Here is a 20232-nt window from a genome sequence, read left to right on the forward strand (position 1 = left end):
CAAACTTGAGCTTAAGTTAGGCAAAAGTGGGTTTTATTGGAAGGATTGGGGTGTCTCACAGCTAAATTGCCTGAAAGAAAAGCAGGGGAGCAGCTGTGTCCCAGGGACAGCTGGAAACAGGGACACAGCTGCAGCTGAGACTCATGCTCTCTGCCTTGGCCTCTCCTGTGCATTCCCTTCATTCCCTCTTACTGTGGATCAGATTTCTCTCAGCGGTGGGGTACACAGACTTGGGTCCACTGCCTGTCCTATGGCACTTTTGTGCAAATTAGAAGGTGGAGGCAGCTTCACAGTTGCATATGGGTGAGCAGAGGCAGATTTGTGAATTGAAAAAAGCACTCCTTTTTCTTGGATGCAGCTCTATACCAAGGCCCAAGGTTTGGTCAGCAAAAGTAAGTGAGATTTCAGCCACTCCACTCTTCTGCACAAACTACAAACTGAACCTAGTGACCCAGCATGGCCTCTAATTTCTCCAGCAGCTTCTGTGCTTCTGTAATGCTGAACTCAAGCTTCTCTCAAGTCGACAATAAAATATTCTGTGACTAGGCTCTGATTGGCCTAGCTAAGGTCAGGAAACCGCACATGACCAGTCAGCTATGGCCAGGGACCCGCAGCATTTACTAGTCTACTGTAGACCCTTCCCTTGGCGTTGGGGCCACCCCCAGAAGAGAACAAATTCTTTGTGAGTTAGGCAGCCAATCTGTTGGCAGCTCCTACCCAGGTTTTGATATTTTTTTCAGAGAAAATTACATAAACTGATACTCACTTATTTCACTGTTATCAAATATTATTGAATAAGCTGAGGAAATATTTATGTTTTTCATTATGATTGAAGGAGTTTGAGGATTTAACTGCCAATGAGTTAGTTATAAATTTGGAAGGAATGAACTCAAAGTTAGAAATCAAGATATTTTCCCTTTATCTTACATTGTGATGTCTCAAAACTGTCTTTATGCTTATGACATAGATTCGCAATGCTTCCCACCCTACCTATAATCACCGTTTTCAAAGAAATATATTTTCAGTGATGTGTTCAGGGAACATTTTACTTTCTCCAGCTTGTTGGAAATGAACTATGGCTATCTATTGGTATTAGTTCATTATCAAATTTATCTCCACTCCAAAATTACAGTGGTTCTATCCCATTTAACTTATATATTTTTCAGAGTATTTTTTCCAAATAGAAACTTTTTAAAATTATAAATTATTTTTCTCTGCTACTGAATTTTTTCAGAATAATTTGTACAAATAACAGAATGTCTCTCTCCCTTTTTTTTTTTTTTTTTTTTTGGCCATGCCACGCAGCTTGTGGAAAGGGATTGAACCCTGGCCACGACAGTGAAAGCACCGAGTCCTAACCACTGGACCGCCAGGAACTCCCAGAATGTCTCTTTCTTGATAACACTGCATTTCAACCTTCAGAAATAGGAGCGAGGTAATCTTTAAAACTTCATCATTTGTCTTAAATTTTTGTACTTCTGAAGGTAAATATGGGTTGATATGTTAACTTCACAATTCCTGAACCGTGCACAATTCCCAATCCACATGTAGGGTCCTAGCCCTAAACCACTGCATTCCTTACATTTATGTCACTTCTAGATTTACCCCAATCAATCAGTGTTATTTGTGATAATTATAAGAATAAAATACGAAGTTTTCAGCACCATTCTTGACTAGGCATATTCTCAGAGGTATCTGAGAAAACTAAGAACACAGCCTTTTATTTTGACATAATTTTTAAAAAACTGTAGTTACCTGGGGGGGAGCCGTGGTGGTGAGGGTGGGGTGGAGATCACACCTAAGTGTAGTTATAATATTTAAAGAGCCTCAGCGTCACCAGTCATTAGGAAAATGCAAGTCGAAACCGTAAGATACCATTTCATACCTGCTAGGATGGCTATTATAAAACAAAACAAAGCAAAACAGAAAATAGCAAGTGTTGGTGAGGATATGGAGAAATTGGAACCCTTGTGCACTACAGATGGAATGTAAAATGATTCAGCTGTTACGGAAAACAGTCGTTCTTATGAAAATTAAATATATATTTACCATTTGATCCAGCAATTCCACTTCTGGGTACTTCCCCCCCCAAAAAAAGTTGAAAGCAGAGACTTGAACAGATATTTGTGCACCTATGTACATAGCAATATTATTCACAATAGCCAAAATATGGAAACAGTGCAAATAACTAGGGATCAATGAATGGGTAAGCAAAATGTGGTATATATAGACAATGAATATTATTTAGCCTTGAAAAGGGAAGGAATTCTAACATATGCTCCAACATGGATGAACCTTGAAGATTACACTAAATGAAACAAGCCAGACACAAAAAGAACACCATATTTGATTTATGTGGGTACCTACAGTAGTCAAGTTCATAGACACAGAAAGTGGAATGGTGCTTGGCAGGAGGAGGAGGGAATAGGGTTATTGTTTAATGGGTATAGAATTTCAGTTTGGTAAGATGAAAAATTTCTGGAAATGGATAGTAGTAATGGTTGTACGACAATGTAAGTGTACTTGGCACTACTGAACTATACACTTAAAAATGGTTAAAATGGTAAATTTTATGTCGTGTATATTTTGCCACAATAAAAAGGGTCAACATCAAAAAAACACTTGTGCAGGTAAGAACATCAGGTAGGGATAATGCCATTGGAGTATCATCAGTTGAATTGAACAAAGTGCTCATAGTTTAACTTTTTCTATTGTAACTCAAAGAAAAATAGAATATTTTTATACTATGACAGGACACAATTTACAAAGCTGATGTCTGATGACCACCACTATTTTTCTTCCCTTTGGGAATTTGGAAGGAGGCACATTTCTTCACCAGCTGTAGCTCCCCAGAGCAATCCCACATACTCTCCAACTTTGTCCTCCCTGGGAATCTACTTAATCAGTCCCAGGGCTTAATCTTCTGGTTATATGCTGATGACTCCCAAATCTATGTTTCCATCCCAGAACTGCCTGCTGAATATCTCCACTTAGATGTCGTCATGGGGACCTCAAAGTCAATATATCAAATCCGAGCTCGTCTTCTCTCCCACTGGTTCCTAATCCCCTGGCCCCTTCTCTGGCATTCTCCTCTCAGTTATGGGCACCACCTCACTATCCGGCCAGCCAAGCCCTAAACCCCAGTCATTCTAACTGACTTCTCCCTCCTCTTCATCACCCACTTCCAATAAGCCACCAGCCTGCTGTGTCTCCAGCCCCTCCCCTCTTACTGCCTTTGCTCAGGCCTCTGCTCCCCACCCCACCCCCACTCCGCTGCCAGAGTGAATTTACCACTCTTGGCAGCCACTGGATTAAAATCTGCAATAGCCTCCTGCACGATAAAACCCATATTCTGTAGCATGCAACAATGTCTTAGCGATTCTGCCCAGAGCCCTCTCCTGTTTGGGTGTGCCCTGCACCTGTGGGCCACTCAGAGATCACTTCATAGGTGCTCAGGAAATCTCAGTTGAGTCAATAATAATCATCAATTCATCAGTCTGGTCCCTGGCTCTCTTTCTAGCCTACTCTTTCAGCACTCCTCCATCCATACCCTCCACTCCAGCCTGCTTTACTTCTTGGTGTTTCCTTGGGCAGGATAAACTATTCCTGCCTCCCTATCTTTGCAGCGGGGTAAAATGACTTGTTTAGGAACCCAACATTGTCATGTGTCACCCTGAGCAACGTATTTAACCCCACTAGACTTCAGGTTCCTTGCCTGTAAAACAGAGTAAATGCCTACCTCACAAAATTGTAGTAAGGATATAATGAGATAACATATGCAAAAGTGGTCTGTAAACCATAAAAATGGTATAAAATGTTATTTTGTAATTCATCAAAAGCTAGCTTTAATGCCGCCACTTCCAAGAAGCCTTTTTGATATCCTAAGCAGAAATCATCCTCCTCCTCTTGGAAACCCCACCATACATAGCCCATATGCTCTCATGGATTCCATCACACTCCTTAACTTATCCAAGTTCATGTCTCATGTCTACAACCAGATCACAAACTCAATGAAGTCAGCATCCATTCCTACTCCATGGCTCTCCCTCCACCCTATCAAGGTCTCAAGTGTCTAGAGTCTTTCAAAGAGAATCAACTTCTAAGATTTGAAGAGGTGGAGGCTAAAAGTTCCTAGTGGTGAAGTAGCAGGAAGTCTTCTGTTTGCGATGCCCCTTGGGATCACGGCTCCACCTCCAAATGACAAGTCCATCCACTGTGAGCTGGAATGACAGTAGCTGACCCCACCCGCTGCCAGTCCCCAAGCCTGGACTGCGTTAGACATGGCTGGTCAGTCACAGGCCCTGTTCTGCTGAGCGTGGAGGGTTCCAGCAACTTTTCCAGCACAGCTCCAGGTAGCCATAACTAGTTGATCAATTTCAGCACAAGAGAGAAAAATCCTTTACCATCCACTAAGCTCAGAGATGCCTGCAAATAGCTGGCCTAAAGTCACTACAGAGCAAGATAAAGGGTTATAAAAAGGGAAGGATGACTTCAGATCTGGCATGTGGGCTAGTTGGGCTTTAAAGTAGATGTCAATCCCTGGGTGCTGGCTCAGGGCAGGCTATTTCAGAGGACACGGCCTGCACTATATTTATGCACAGAGATTTTGTCCCAAACTGAAAGATCGAAGATTCCCAAAGGCATCCCCTTCAGGAACCCCAGAAACCCCTTTGATGGGGGAGGGAGCCTGAGGGTCTTGGTTTCCCACGAAATGGCCCCACCTCGGTTCACTTAGTGCTCAGCCACTCATGTCTTCCTAAAAAGGTGCCAACGGAGTGTCAGCCTGTTTTCCTCCACAAAGGGATTACGTGTAATTAAAAGGGATTATGCTTTGAAGGAAGAAACTAGCCTTTAATCAGCCAGAGAAGGACATAGCAGCCTGAGCTGGAGGTGCTCTGGGCGCCATGTATGCCTGTTGCTGCCTGTGAGCCCCAGCCGTAGACAGAGGGCTAGGAGTGGTCTCCCGGTCTTCCGTGGTCAACAGCATGGGCTTTGCCAGACAGATCAAGCTTCTGCTCTGGAAGAACTGGACGCTGCGGAAAAGGCAAAAGGTAACAGGTGCAGCTTGTGGTCTCAAACTGAGGTGGTTTGGAGCAAATAGACAGTGGAGAGAGTGGGTGGGGTGGGAGTGGGTAAAGTGAGTAGCCAATGGGCTGGTTGCCATTTATCACTGAAGCAGCAGGTAACTGTCTGGCTCCTCTGTGAGCCTCTCTGACCAATGTCCTTCACAGGAAGATGTGCTTCTCTGTCCTGAGGTAGCTGCCTTCCACCTACAGCCCAGCACAGCCATATTATAAAGTCTGCTTTTGCCTGCCCTGAACATGAATCCATTGCCTGCCCATCCCCACCCCCCGCCCCTGGTTTTTAAACCTGCTCCTCTGTCCACATGCCCTTGTGCAGCCATACTGTGCGGCAGGAAGAGCCCTAAGTCCTGAAGATCAGGCTCAAAGGAAAACCATGCTAAGAGCTTTCCAATCCAGTGATACTATGTTTCATTGGTTCTACAAAGCACACTGGTTTTTCACATTTCTGAAACTGGATGGCAGCTCACAATCAAGTGACACATTCTTGTCTTTTAGTGTGCAAAAAAATAACAGTGCATCTAACAATTGATGGTGTCTTAGATTCAATGAGATATCTTATCAACAACCACAGACGTTTACTGAGACTTCCAGTGAGCACACATGGGACTGGGCTGGACCAGGGACTTAAAAGACACAGATCCTACACACTTCGAGTCTGGCTGTGAGAACCCAAAATATGTTTTGAGACCAAGAGCAAGAAAAAGGAACATAGGCCAAATATCCCCTGAGAACAGGCAAGAGCCACAGGAGATCAGGGATCCCAGGGGTATACATGTAAATCTGACTGGCCTTTGTAATTTTTTCTAAGAAAGGGTAAAGAGTGAATATATAACTATAAAGAAATAATGCACATTGCTGTGGCCTCAGGGGCATGGCAATGCCAGATGACTAAAGGAGCCGAGAGAAGGTGAAGGGGGGAGGATTGAGGGGTGGGCAGGGTTGGGATTAGAGGGAGCCAGGCAAGGCAGGAGAGCTTGGAAGGAGACAGGGAGGAAGACGGGCTGTAGGGAAGAAGAGAACAGATCTGTTCCAAGCTTCGATTCAGAGTGGGTTTGTGTGGGCAGGACAGGGTTTTTGTGGGCGTTGGAAAGAAGGTTAGAGAGGGAAGGGGGCCAACAGGTAGAACATCTGAAGACCTATGATGAATGTCTCAGTCAGGGTCCAGTCAGAGGCACTCTAATACAAGGAGGTGTTAGCTAGTACAAAGCTGGTAACTGAGGATGTAACAGAACTCCAGGATGACATGGAGGTAGCAATTGCAGGATGCAGCTACCACCCCTAGAGCTGAGAGAACCAAAGGGAGAAAGCAGAATACAGAGGAGAAGAACACAGAGGAGATGTTAGCAGAGGTGGAACTCAGCCCTGTGAGTAATGGATGCAATGAGACTGCTGCTGGGGTCTCTCAGACCAGTCTTAGGCCCAGACCCAGGAGGAAGAAGCCCTGGCTGGCAAGAGGGTGTGGGACTGAGGTAGAATAGCTTAATGACTGGCATGAAAGGGAGCAGCAAGGGACACAATCCAACCATGTGCACAGATGATCCTTCCCACTTGTATGGCTTGGGCAGGACTTAGGGAGGCTGGAGGGGAAAGACAAGTTAGGAACCCCTCCTACTGGGAGACACCAGTGTCCTCAGGCTGCTTTCCTTTGTCAAAACTGGTGTGATTTTTCAAATTAGCACTGAAGTTATTTGCTATCCCAGGAGCCAAGTGCTAAGGGTAATCAGAGACTCAATCTCTTATTTCCGGGAGCTTCCTTTCTAGAATGCAAATAGGCCAAATTGAAACAGGTTCATTACTAAATTTGTTCACTTATTCATTTAATAACATTTGTTATTAAAGGAACCTTCAATTAACAAATACTTAATAATTGCCAGGCACTGTGCCAGGTGCTGGGTACACAGTGACCAACAAGACAATCACGGTCCCTGCCTGCATGATGCTTATAATCCATGGGATGCTGAGAAATTAACATTCTCACTCAATTTGACTCTCAATGTGCTCTTCATGGTCCTCAAAAAATGTACCCAAGGACTACAGCTGCTGCCCTGAAATGATTCCATTCCTATGGCAAAGCATGTTGACGTTACAGAGAATAATCCTATTTTCAGTCACAGGTTTTGGCTCAGAGGCCCTCACAGTCTCTGCTACCTTTTGCTGGTGTTGGTAGGTGGCCCCTGTTCAGGGACTCTGTCTTCTCCAGTGTGCTTCCTAGGGGAGCACACTGCCAGCCCCTCTGCAGCGAGACGGGGCCTTTCAGGGTGAGGACCTTGACTGCGGGAATCTCCCAGGAAGCACCTAATTGGGGCTGACATGTGTATGATGACATCCTGATGGCCTGGAAATTGAGGTATCTGTCTGGTGTGCCTCCAGCTAGCTTCCCCTCTGCTCCCACATTCCGGAAATTTCCAGGATGTCTGGGTATGATGGAGATACCCCACAGCCCCTAAAAGCTCTGATAGGGATCTGTGGCTCCTTCTGTAAACTTTTGAAGCTGCCTGTAAACTTTCTGGAAGCTTCTGCCTTCACAAAATGGTGACTCTAAGAAAGAAAAATACAATACACGCAGCCCATAACTCAGCTCCTAGGTTTTTAATTCCTCAAACTTTCATGGTTTTTGATGTTTACTGTTGTGAGCAGAGCAGGAGCAAAAACCAGATACCAAATTTCCCATTCCTCCTCTCTTTATCACTAAGAGCCTAAATGAAAGTCTTCAGATCTCTGCTTTCCTCCCTCCCTTTTTTTCTTCCTCTGTTGACATTATTAAGTATTACTAAGTGCCTGGCGTTGCACTAAGTATCACCTCATTTAACCCTCACCTCAATTCCATGAGAGAGCTACCGCTATTATCCGCCATGGGTACTGATGAAGTCGTTGAGGCTTCAGCTGTTAGTGACTCGTGGGGCTGGATCCAGGACTCCAGGACAGGCAGACACGTCAGTTACCCCACACTGCCCCCATGTATAAAGCCTCGTCTAATAAGCTGGTCAGGAAGACCACAAAGATAGGGTGACTGTATAACTTATCATCCAATCCAGGGTAGTTTTAAAAGTGAAAGGAGGCACTATTAATAATAATAGTAATAATTAATAATTGCACCAGCACAATAAGTGTAAACTGATACTGGACCTGGCAAAACCGGGCTGTATGGTCACCCTCTACGTCCTATATAGCCAGGTGAGTTAGACAGCCCCTGCCTTCATGGAATACAGAGCCAGGTGGAAGCAGGTGTCTGTGCACAGCTGCTGAGCGGAAAACCATGTGCAACTGTGGAGTAGAAGGAAGCTTGGGGTGGGGGGTGAGGATGAGCTCTGGGAGCTCAGAAGAGAGACTGGGGTTGGCAGGAGTAAGAGAAGGCTCCACAAGGAGTTCATTCCCAGAACAGGCGTTTCCAGAGATAAGACCTCTCCCACTGGTGGGGACAAATACATGTGTGCCCACATTTCGATGGGTCAGGCTTATAAAGACCATTAGATGTGTCTCTTGCCCCTTAGAGCCCATAGTCTAGGGCCCCTTGGTGTCAGCTCCCTGGTCCCAGCTTCCATATCAGGGCAGGATATTTGGGGAAGCCTAAGGATTCATGCGAGTACAGGGCTTATCATTTCTCGGACCCCAGACCTGGACATCTGGTACCGCTGTGACCTTTGACTTGGGGACCAGAATTAGGTGAGGAAAACCTGACAAGTGTGGAGAAGCTGGGCAGCCAGCTCCAAGCCTTCCCAGGTCCTGGGTCATATTCATCCAGGCTAAGAACCCTGTTTGGGCTCTCGGTGCAGAAGGGAGAATCCTGCAGCTCATTTCAAAACTTGGCCACCCGCTTTCAAATTGAAAACAGAGTAGGAGGGAAAAAAACCTAACTGGCCAAGATTTAAAACAACAAGCATGACTCTGCCCTTCCTTGTGACCCCTCCTCCCCTAAGGAGGTTGAGTGGTAAAGAGAGGGGGAGGGGAGGGGGAAAAAAAAAGGGAACAAGGAAATACCAGTTTGGAAAAAAAAATTTCCACCGGCCCCTTCTGAGCTTCGGCTGGGCTTAATTAAAGTTACAGACATGTTTAAAGAGGAGGGGTGTGGGGAGTCAGAGCTGCTCTGAAAACATGTTTTTAATTACGCTGTGGAATTTCTCCCTAGGGTATGCCTGTGCACAGTTGAGCATCAAGGACAAAGATGCCGCTCTGGGGTTGGGGTGCTGAGTCCACAATTCTGGGGGAGGGAGAAGAGGTTGTGAGGACGTGCCGGGCTAGAAGGGCTAGAAAAGAATTGCTGGTGGTCTTTGTGCAGGGAGTGAAGTGTGAAATGCAGCCCTTCCAAAACAAATGCTTGCAGAGTTGGAGCAGTAACACTGACTTCTCAAAAAATGCTTTTCAAAGATTACCAACCACTACCTGTGCCAGTGGTTCTCAGCCCTGGCTGCACATTGGAACTACCTGAGAAGTGTTAAAAAACAAACAAAAGACACCGAGCTGATGTCCCACGGCCAGGCATCCTGGTGTAATTGATGTGGGGCATGGCCCAAACTCCCCACAGGATTCCTGCCTGCAGCTGCGTGAGAACCGCAGACCTAGGTCAACGAAGCTGATCATTGGAGAGGCAGGGACTATAGGCAGAAAACAGCAGCCCTAATTCAGAGATATGGTGAAGAGGAACACCTGCAAATCTGTACTAGTCCTAGCACTAGGCAAAGGATGAAGGAGGAAAGGAAAATTCTAATCTGGCCTCCTCCTGATGGGTGGACTTCCAAAGCCCAGATACTTCAAAAATACAAGAGTGAGTGAGTGAGTGGGTGAGTAGATGAGAGATTGTGGGACTCACATGGCAAAGAGGGATGAGATGCACTAGCTTAAGTTTAGGAATTTTATCCATGGGACAGGTAAGACAGGCTGGCTGACCCTCCCATGGTCCAAGGTCCTCTAACATATGGAGTAGGGGACAGTGTGTGGTTAGTTTTCTCAGGAAGCCCCATGTTTCCAAATGGACAACTGAGCAGTTCTGGCTCCAGAAAGGGAGAAAAGGAGGAAACATGAATGTGAGTGGAGGGCAGACCTAGGAGTTGCAGATCATTTTAATTGTAACTCCTTGCTCTTCAGACTTTATAATGTGCTGTCACCTACAATGTCCTTGCGACCCTTGTGAGAAGTGAGGGTCAATAATAAATGGCTCACGTTGATAGAATATTACCATGTGCCAGACTCTGCTTTAGGTGTTTTACACAGTGAACTCATTTCATCCTCACAGCTGCTCTGAGAGGTAGGTCCTGATATCACCCCCATTTTACAGAAGAGACCCTGAGGCATGGAGAGGTAGAATGGGTTACCCAAGGTTGTACAGCTAATAGGGAGGGAAGTTGGCTAAGAACCCCTGGTATTGACACGCTCTTAACCCTCAGTATAAGCTGTAGGACAAAATAGTCCCATTTCACAGATGAGAAAACTGAGACTTGGGGATTAAGCAAGCCCCAAAGTGACTCCTAACCTAGCTCTTCCCATTCCCAAATCAACATCAATGTCTCATACACCAGACAATTCCCAGATAGATACTGCTCCATGGAAGGTGGCTGACTTACTAGATAGGAAGCCAGTTTTGCAAGCATTTGTCTTAAGGAAGAGTCAAATGTGTGGAATCTGGACTGGTCGTCTCATTTCCTTGGTGAGGACACCACAAATAAGTTTTGGTTTCATTGTTTGCATCTATCACTCACATTGCTATCTTGTGGAACTTGCTCCCCGACCTTGCCCACTGACAGGGCGACCTGGGATGGAAGGCGTGAAGCCAGCATACACGTCCCTGGGAGAAACAGTTTGTTAAGTCTGCAAACGGTTGTTTACCTAAGCCTCTAGTCACCTCCAGCTTTCCAGAGAAACCTCCTAGACCAGTCTTGACAGAGACTCACTCATTCCACCAATATTTACTGGGCACTTATTATAAGCTTGGCCCTGTGTTGGGTGTAGTGACCAGAATAGATGTGGTCCCTGTCCTCAGGAAGCTTATAGCTAGTGAGGGGTCCACCTTCATGAAGGAGTAATGACTCTGAAGTATGATGAGTGATAAAACGGGGGAAGTGCGCTGCTGTGGGAACAGCTGTGCTGGCTAGTACCCAGCAAAGATGGATGAAGCTGTTAACAGTGAGATAGGATCACCGGGGACAGTCTTTACTCTTCCTCCCTTGACTTGCATGACCTGGGGGGACTGCCAACATTTCTATGGCTATCAAGTATGCTTAACACGGGATGGGACTTGTCCAATACTGGTGTTCTGCCATTTTCGGGGAGAATATGTGTCTTAAGGAAAAATCTTCTTTCTTCTTCCTATAATGTTTGTGTGAGTTTTTCCTCTAAAACATCCTCTTTAGACATATTTTGGATAAAACATTTTGTAAAACGTTACAACTGCATAATCACCACCTACCCTGAACATCTTTTGCTTTTTCTTCAGTGTATTATCTTTTTACCCACTTTGACTTATATTATGATTTTAATAATTCAGTTGCCAGCAGACCTCACCAACAGAAAAGGAACAAAGATTTATTGAGCACCTGCTATGGTGTCCACTACTTTGCTGAGAGTTTAAGTACATTTCTTTGGAAGGAACAACAAAGGGTTAAATTTAAAACCATGTGAATAGCCCCTAGCAGATCTATATATACTTACATTTCTATTCTTAGCCATCTGCCTTAATTCTCCTTTAAATCTTATGAGTTTCCTTCCTAAGGTCTCTAGAATGGGGGTTGGGTAGAAGAACTATTACATTCCCCTATACATACCCGCCCACCCTCCCCCCAATAATCTCACACCTCCAACCATACCCTCATGTGCAATGCCTCAGGGTGTGGGCTGCAGCAACCAACTTGTTCTTCCTTTGGAGTCAAGAGTCCTTAAACTCTAAATTGAACCTAAATTTAAATACCTACTTTCAATTGTATGTTGGTATCAGCAACCTCTTCCAGTATTATAAAATCCTGCGGCGGCATAAGTTTAAGCAACAAGAAATTGTTGAAGGAAAACGTTGGTATACCCAGATTTCTGGGTTTGACTTTGCTATGGATCACAGTAGTTCACAGAGGCATTTGCACCTTCATTCATACATTCATTCAGTGACCACATATGCAAAGTCTAGCAGCGCTAGAAGAAGACAGGGCCGGTGTGTGTGTGGGAGTGGGGGGAATGTGGAAGAACACTGAGCCGGGAGACAGGAGGCTGGATTTTGGTTCCAATACTGTCACTGCTGATGAGACACTGCACAGGTCACCTGCCCTTCCTGGGCCTCTGTTTCCTCATCTGCAGAAGGAGAGGTTACAAGGAGACCTTTACTACCTGGAGCATCAGCATTACCTGTGAGCTTGTTAGACATGTGAGATCTTTTGGGGTCTTACAGAATCAGAATTTGCATTCATGTGCACAGCAACGTCCAAAAACATTGAAGGGCATATCTTGATGACCTTTGACGAAAGTACTGTGCTAAGGCAGTTTTCTAAAATAGAGGCAGAATGGAACCCAGAGGGACACCAAGTCTTGTTAGTCTAATATATCAAAGTAGAGGCAGTATGGGAGATGGGATTTTAAAAAAAGGAAGTCCTTTAGGTAAATATACCACAACCAAAGTCCTATTGCATAGACAGGCACTGAAATGAAGTATGTCTGCTTTGGGTATGTTTCCTGTAATCTCTTAGCATCACTGGTCTTTCTCTCTTTTTGTTTTGTTTTCCCAGATTCGCTTTGCGGTGGAACTTGTGTGGCCTTTATCTTTATTTCTGGTCCTGATCTGGTTAAGGAATGTCAACCCACTCTACAGCCAACATGAATGTAAGCATAATGGGGGTGAGGGCAGGGGGAGCCTTGGCAGGCCTGGAGGTCCTATCCATTTGTTTAGAAAGGTTTTGGGGGCTGGGGGTGCCAGGATCTGATCTGCTTATCATCATTTTATGCCTACGATGCAGAAAACAGAGATTCATCAGCGTTATGCAAACTAACTTTTAAATTCTACACATTCTGTGCAAATACTTACATGTGGTTACTGAAGAATTGTGTAATTATTTTTTATTTCGTTGTTTTTTTCTTATACCTAAACTCTTCCTAACTTCAAAGGGAGCAGATTATAGATGAGTTCTTTGAAATATTTTGGAGACAGTTCAGAGATATGTTAGACATGTTGCTAAAGAAAAATGAGAAGGGACAAAAAATAGTATATTAATAATATAGTATTTCTTGGACCCCAAAGGTGTCCTGGGACCGAAGATGAGCCTGTAAGACTCCAAGAGTCTTTTATACTATGCCCCTCAGAGAAAGCCTTCATCTGGTTTCTGGCCAGGATGACATCTTCTGGCTCTAGACAGCTGATGTGAGGGCCTCAGGAGTTACACACAGCTGCTCAGTCCCCTATTCTTGCTCCTCAAACTCTTGTTTTTAAGTTTCAGGCCCCAAGTTCTGACTCAGCCTTCTGCGCATCAAACTCTTGCCTCTTTACCTCACCCCCCAAGGAGCCTATAACCTGCGCCTGGGCCCCCTCTTGCGTGCTTGGGGGTAGATGCTCAATACATAGTTGTGGAAGGAAAAGATGGACCTCTTCTCCTCCTCAAGCATCAGCAACTCGCGGAGGCTTCTTGCACTAACATCCCTCTGCATCTCCCCATCCCCCCACCAGAATGATGTGCTTCTCCTCTGTTCCCCCTTCACACTTCCGTCCATGTCTCTATTAGGACATTTGTCCATCTCTCCACCACACTGGGAGCTTGAGAGAAGAGACCCTGTCTCCAGCACTCTGCACAGGGCCTGGCATATATTAGATGCTCCTGCTTCTTTTTTTATTTTTTATCTTTTAACAAATTTATTTATTTATTTTATTTTTAGCTGCGTTTGGTCTTCGTTGTGGTGTGCGGGCTTTTCATTGCGGTGGCTTCTCTTGTTGCACAGCATGGGCTCTAGGTGCACGGACTTCAGTAGTTGTGTCTCCCCGGCTCTGGAGCTCAGGCTCAGTAGTTGCGGCGCACGGGCTTAGTTGCTCCGCAGCATGTGGGATCTTCCCAGACCAGGGATTGAACCCGTGTCCCCTGCATTGGCAGGTGGATTCTTAACCAATGCGCCACCAGGGAAGTCCCACCCCTGCTTCTTAAATGTTGGTGAATGAAGGAAAGCACCAGAAGGGCAGGGGTCCTTCCTGCAGAGGCTCTAGACCCTAGGACCTGCATCCTACTTAGTGTCAATGACTAACTCCTTGTCTTCATTTCCTGTCTTAAAGGCCATTTTCCCAACAAGGCGATGCCCTCAGCAGGAATGTTGCCATGGCTCCAGGGAATTTTCTGCAATGTGAACAATCCTTGTTTTCAAAGTCCCACCCCGGGAGAATCTCCTGGAATTGTGTCAAACTATAACAACTCCATGTAAGTGTTGAGATTCCCACCATACCAGGAGGAAGCTGTGCACCCTTTATTCTCATCTTGCCCTGGAGTTCACGTGTGAGCACACAGAGCATGTGATGCTGAATGAGTGTTTTTGTGGTTTGCTGAAACCTTAAACTCAAAGGAGCAGGGCATGTTTCCTCTCTGGAGCATTCTATCAGCTGTCAGGGCACTTGAGGAAAAGGCTTCAAACTAAGGCCACATAACACAATTTCTTGGTCCATATATCCCCAAGATGTGACTTGGAGTCTAATTTCAGCCCCCTGCTGAGATGTGTCCACTGCCTCCAGGTCATTCACCTTCTTGGATGGAGTCACTGGATGAAAAAAACTCAGTTCCCCTTCTGTTTCCTTACATCGCTCTCCACGCTGGATCGATTCTGAGAGATCCCTGTTCCTTTAAAAGCCTTCTTGGACATCTAAAGGCTAAGAAAAATGTCAGGGAACCTTTTGAGGGTGAATGAAATCAAGTTTACAAGGTGAAGTTTGCTTCTTGGAAGACAAAGACAATTTCCAAATCCTCTGTCATAAATGCCATCAGTTCCCTTGGTTGGCAAAATCTTAGTATACTGCTTGAGAGCAGAAGTTCTTAACCTGTGGGGCTGATGACCATTCCGAGAATCTGATGAAAACTGATGGCCCCTCTCCCAAGAAAGATGGACACACACACACAAAACATTACACTGTGCATATGCTTTCAGGGGACTTGTGGACTCCAGGTTAATGACCTCTGGTCTGGGATCGAATTCAGGTCAAATTCCATACAAAAAGGGTCTATTTTTGGAATTCCCTCTCAGAGCAGGAGGTAGGGGGACTTGATGTAACATGTTCTATAGACAGAGCCTCAGAGATGAGGATAGGATTGTCCTTCAGCCACTGGGCTGACCTCGAGCTGCAGCTTGTGACGTTTCACCAACAAAAGCGTGTTGGAGAGCAGGCTCCACCTACTTGTATAAACATCAAGTCAGATGGAAACTGAGGTATTTGGTTACTCCAGTTCTTTCCTTAGAGGAGATCTGGATATAATTCCTCCAGGACAAAACTGCATTTTGACTAAAAAAAAAAGAACGTTTGGTAATTCAACTTAATACTCAGAGGTAGCCTTCCCCACTGGGAACAAACTGTGACTGCTTTTGCCCTACAAAAGCAGAGGTGAGTAGTTGTGACAGAGACTGCATGGTCCACAAGCCTATAATATGTTTGCTAACCCCTGGATTATAGGAAGATAGAGGAGGGAACACAGAACACCCATCTTCCTGGGAAAGTCAGCAGATGGCATTTTAGCTGGGCTCCCATGGCTGCAAACACCACCTGGAAGCTTTAATTTACAATCTGTACTTTCAGCTTGAGCTTCCTTGAGGTGCCTGAGAAGAAACACCTGCCTAGAGATCCCATGGGTCACATGATGGGATCAGGGGAGACTTGAAGGCATTTCAGTAGAGGCTATATGGAGCTTTGGTGGGACTGGCACTGACAGTGTCTACAGATTGGGAGGTGGGAGCTGGGGAAGGGAAGGGGTTTCAGACTCCAGCTGTACTCAGCATTTGAACAAGGAAATCTGGGTTTCATGTTTCACACACACATTATGAGTGAAATATTCATTTGCTTGCAAGGCACAGAAACACATTTAAACAAGTTTAAGCCTCAGAGGGAAAGATATGGTTTGGACACTAGACCTTCTTGAAAAGCCAGGAGCAGCAAGGCAGCTCTCAGGGAGTGGGAGAAGAACTGGAGAGCCGTCAGGAGCTCTTCCCTGCCGTCCGGGCCTACGAGGTCCAGCCTCTCTGCCTCCCCCTGGGCTTCTACTCCATTTGTCTCTCTCCATGGACCAGTATCCCCTGCTTCTCAATGCCTGGGCTGGCGCTAGTTGCCCAGTTCACGGCCCCTCAGCTTGGGCAATCAGAAGAGCATCCCTGAGTCCCGTTCAAATTCCTGGGAACAAATCTGCTTAGCCCAGCTTTATTCTTCTTGTCCATCAGCCTTGGTGGAGGTGTGTGTGTACATGCATGCAGAGGGGACTTTGCGGGTTAAGCATGGCTGTTAGAACCTGCTCATGTGAATGGCTGGAAGGGCAGGTCTCAGAGAAGTGGGTACTGGCTGGGAAGAGCCTCCAGTAATATCTCCTAATATCATCCTATTTAAGGGTTCTTGGGACAGGAAACACATAGAGAATGGGGTTGAGAGGTGACCCAGCCCTGGCAAAGTTGGAAGACTTTTGACAACAAATTTCTCACTGCCCGTGTTATCTTATATGTATCAGGAAGTAAAAATATCTTTCTCCTTTGCCTTGGCAATATTGAGAGAATACATAATGTAATAGATAGGTCAAGCAGGTGGTATGTTAAAAAATTACACAAGGTATTATGATGATGATAATGATGCTGATGAAAATGACAGCTATGTCTTTATTGATGAGGCTCTTTCTTACAGCTTGGCAAGGGTATATCAAGACTTTCAAGAACTCCTCATGAATGCACCAGAGAGCCAGCACCTTGGCCAGGTTTGGACAGAACTCTGCACCTTGTCGCAACTCATGAACACCCTCCGGATGCACCCCGAGAGGATTGCAGGTGAGGTGGGCTTCAGTGTTCTTACTATCACTTGCCTCTCACTTGCCTTCTCCATCAGAGAGATTGAAGATACAGGAACGAGTTTGGAGATTTGGTTGGAAAAGATGCAGGATGCAGGATGCAGGAAGGTATGGGACCTAGAGGCAGCATGAGGCTTACCTTGGCGAGAACTCTTCTTCCTGTCAGGCTTGAAGGTGGGAAGTTGGGAAGGAGGGCAGGAAAGGTCTCATCCCAGGTAAGTCCAGAGATAGGAGAATGCAGAGAGAGATGGTGCTCTGGGAAGTCTGAGGCCAGGTGAAGGGCTGGGAGCAGGGGGAGGAGTTTGCGGAGCATGGTAAAGGTGTGGAACACTTTCACAGAGTCCTAGAGAGTGAGCTACCCAGGACCGTGTGGAAGCAATGCCAAGTAGCAGTACGGAGCCAGGGAGGTCAGAGCACATGCTTATCATGACATAATATGTACGGTTATTCTGTTTCTTCTGGTAACATTCAGCATCCCAGGCCCTGAGGCAGACCAGGTGCATAGTGGGGGGGATGCAGGGCTGGGGGCTGGTAGGGAGGTGCCACAGAAAGTCCAGGAGTTCGGGGGATTGAGGGTGGTGATTGGACTACACGGATCGGGTTCCGGCTGCATACGGATGGAGGAGAAGCCAGAAGTACTGCAACTGTCCAGGGGAAAACGGAGGGGCAAGAGAATAGAGGTCTTGGAGGACTCCATGACCCTGTTTAAGGACGGAGAAAATAGCAGGATGGAAAGATTGACAGATGTGGTCAGAATGTGAAATATGCGAATTCAGGATTTCAAAGGCATGCAGGACAGATAAAAACAAGCCCCCAGGTGTGGCCATGGTTGTTGAAGTGGAGCGAAGGTGAAGGTTAGGTGATGGGGAGGGGAAGGAAATGAGAGGCCAGGCTGGATGGACCCTGAGGTGGTGTGGGTAGGAGAGCCCCTTGGAGTCCAGAAGCGTGAGGAGGAAGGGTGGGGGAGCTCCCTCTCCCATACCCCTCCTCCCCAAGGGAACAACTAGAAACAAGCAAAACCCAAACCCAGTAACCACTCTGACATCTCTTTTTAGAGCACAAGTGAATGTTGTGTGGTAGTCACATCCGCCATAGGCTCCTCTGTATGTGGCCGGAGAGACTGGCCATGGCAGTGGCCTGGGCACCAGCTGGACCACATCCTCTTTCAGGGACACGTGAGCAGCTGGAAGAGAACAGGGCTGCCAGGACCCCAGGGGTCACTGCAGTCCTGGGAGTGGAAAAGATTTTTCAGGGGTGGGGCTCAGAGGCTGCAAAGGAAGGGGTTTTTTGCTGCTGGGAGATGTCTGCTCCTAGGATGGAAACAGGGAAGTGACTGTCAGGATGATCTTGGAGGATGACAAGGATGAGGAAGGGGACATCCAAGGGGACAGGGGGCGCTGGATAGAAAAGCTTCTGCTCAGGGAGAATGGTACAAACCAACCCCCCAGGGCTCCTCACCCATGTAGCGCAGTCAGCAGATGTTTGGTGAGCGCCCAACGAGCCAGGCAGTGTGCCAGTCTCTGGGGACAGAGAGGTGATCAGACCAGTGCCCTCCCCTGAGGGCTCCCTGGGCAGAAGTGGAAGGACCAAGTGGACAGTGACCACACCATGTGGGGGGCTGGTGGAGGGAAGCAGGGGGGCTTCAAAGAGCACAGCGGAGTCAGGAGGGGAAAGTTCTCCAGGGAGAACCTGATCCCCCTCCCGCTGGGCCACCTTCTCCCTTCTCTCCCCATTGGAATGATAAAGGACACAAATATGATCCAATGACCATTAAGATTGCTTCATTGCATTCTAATTCTTTCAAAGGTAGTAATGCGTAAACTTTATGTAGTAAAACCAGATTACAAACACTATCTTCTTTGTTACTCGGAAGTGTACTAAGATTTTACTTAGCTCAAGCTTAAAGGGCCTTGCGGGGTATAAGCACAGTTAGCTTTTTTTTTTTGCGGTACGCAGGCCTCTCACTGCTGTGGCCTGTCCCGTTGTGGAGCACAGGCTCTGGACGCACAGGCTCAGCGGCCATGGCTCACGGGCCCAGCCTCTCCGCGGCACGTGGGATCTTCCCGGACCGGGGCACGAACCCGTGTCCCCTGCATTGGCAGGCGGACTCTCAACCACTGCGCCACCAGGGAAGCCTCACAGTTAGCATTTTAATAGTGAGGGAAATAATGGGAAAGCACAAACAAGAAAGCATTTTTTTCCCCAAGGTTAAACAAGCAAATGAGAACACGGGCTTATCCGACCCCTGGAATGACTGTCTACCCCATTCATCCAGCAGATATTTCATTTTGTTTTCTGATTGTCGGATGGAGTCCGGCTGGGAGGAAATATAAAGGAAGTCATTGCAAACCACAGTGTCTCTGTGGTCTTTCAAGCCTGTATATGAGAACCAAAATCACTCCTTCCCAGCCCGGCGCAGGACTAGTTTTGAATCGGCACGCAGGTGCTCCTTCTGCCGGCCTTCAGGCTGTCGGCGAACGTTCCCTTCAAGAGGGCAACTTCGGGGCTCTGGGAAAACTGAGTCAGGGGAGGCCAGCCAAGGCTCTCCAAAGGACTTTGGGGGCCGAGAACACAGACTCTGCAGAACCCCTGACCTTGGTGGCCATGAGAGGGGAAAGGGGACCATCCCCAAGAAAAGAGACAGAGTCTCTGAAGGAATTCCAGGCCGAGGACTGAAGTCCACCGTCAGAACTGAAGACGGTTTCAGAGTCTGTCCCAGGGTCCCCTCGGGACCTTGCCGGCTCTGAGCATTGACTCCTCGCCCAAAGCTGCAGTGGAGGGTTAAGCCTTTGAAAGCGAGGTGGGCGGCTATACCTGGGGTGTGCTTTTGCCTGTCAGTTCCCGGTCACCTGGGAAAGTATGCCAATGGTGACCCAGGGCATTTTCCTTTCCTAGCAAACCTGTAGTACTGCATTCTCCACAGAGGAGGATTAATGGTAAAAGACCAGCCGTGAAGCCCCCTCCCCACTCACCCCCAAGCAAGCTTTGTGGTCTCTCAATCATCTTTGAACGCTGTCTTCCCCTTAACCTCACGCACACCTTCTCCTGGCTTCCCCCACCCCAGCCTCAGCTCCCCTGACCTCCATGGGCCTCAGCAGCCCCCTCCCCCAGCCTCTAATCTTCCCAGGGAAGAGAACAAGAAGAACCACATTTTAAACTACATTTATTTTTCT

General features: G+C 46.7%; 1 protein-coding gene across 1 annotated transcript in view; it reads left to right on the forward strand.

Annotated features, from left to right (window-relative positions):
* Positions 1-4985: 4985 nt before the first annotated feature.
* ABCA4 (ATP binding cassette subfamily A member 4) overlaps positions 4986-20232 on the forward strand; it is a gene marked incomplete at its 5' end in the record, with an annotated part of 129497 nt that continues 114250 nt past the window's right edge. The window contains 4 exons of the mRNA XM_081223844.1: positions 4986-5051; positions 12785-12878; positions 14311-14452; positions 16900-17039. Coding sequence (XP_081079970.1) covers positions 4986-5051; positions 12785-12878; positions 14311-14452; positions 16900-17039 — 442 coding nt within the window. The remainder of the gene's footprint in view (positions 5052-12784; positions 12879-14310; positions 14453-16899; positions 17040-20232) is intronic.

The sequence above is a fragment of the Mesoplodon bidens genome, assembly GCF_964165515.1.
Source record: "Mesoplodon bidens genome assembly, chromosome: 2".
Taxonomy (NCBI): domain Eukaryota; kingdom Metazoa; phylum Chordata; class Mammalia; order Artiodactyla; family Ziphiidae; genus Mesoplodon; species Mesoplodon bidens.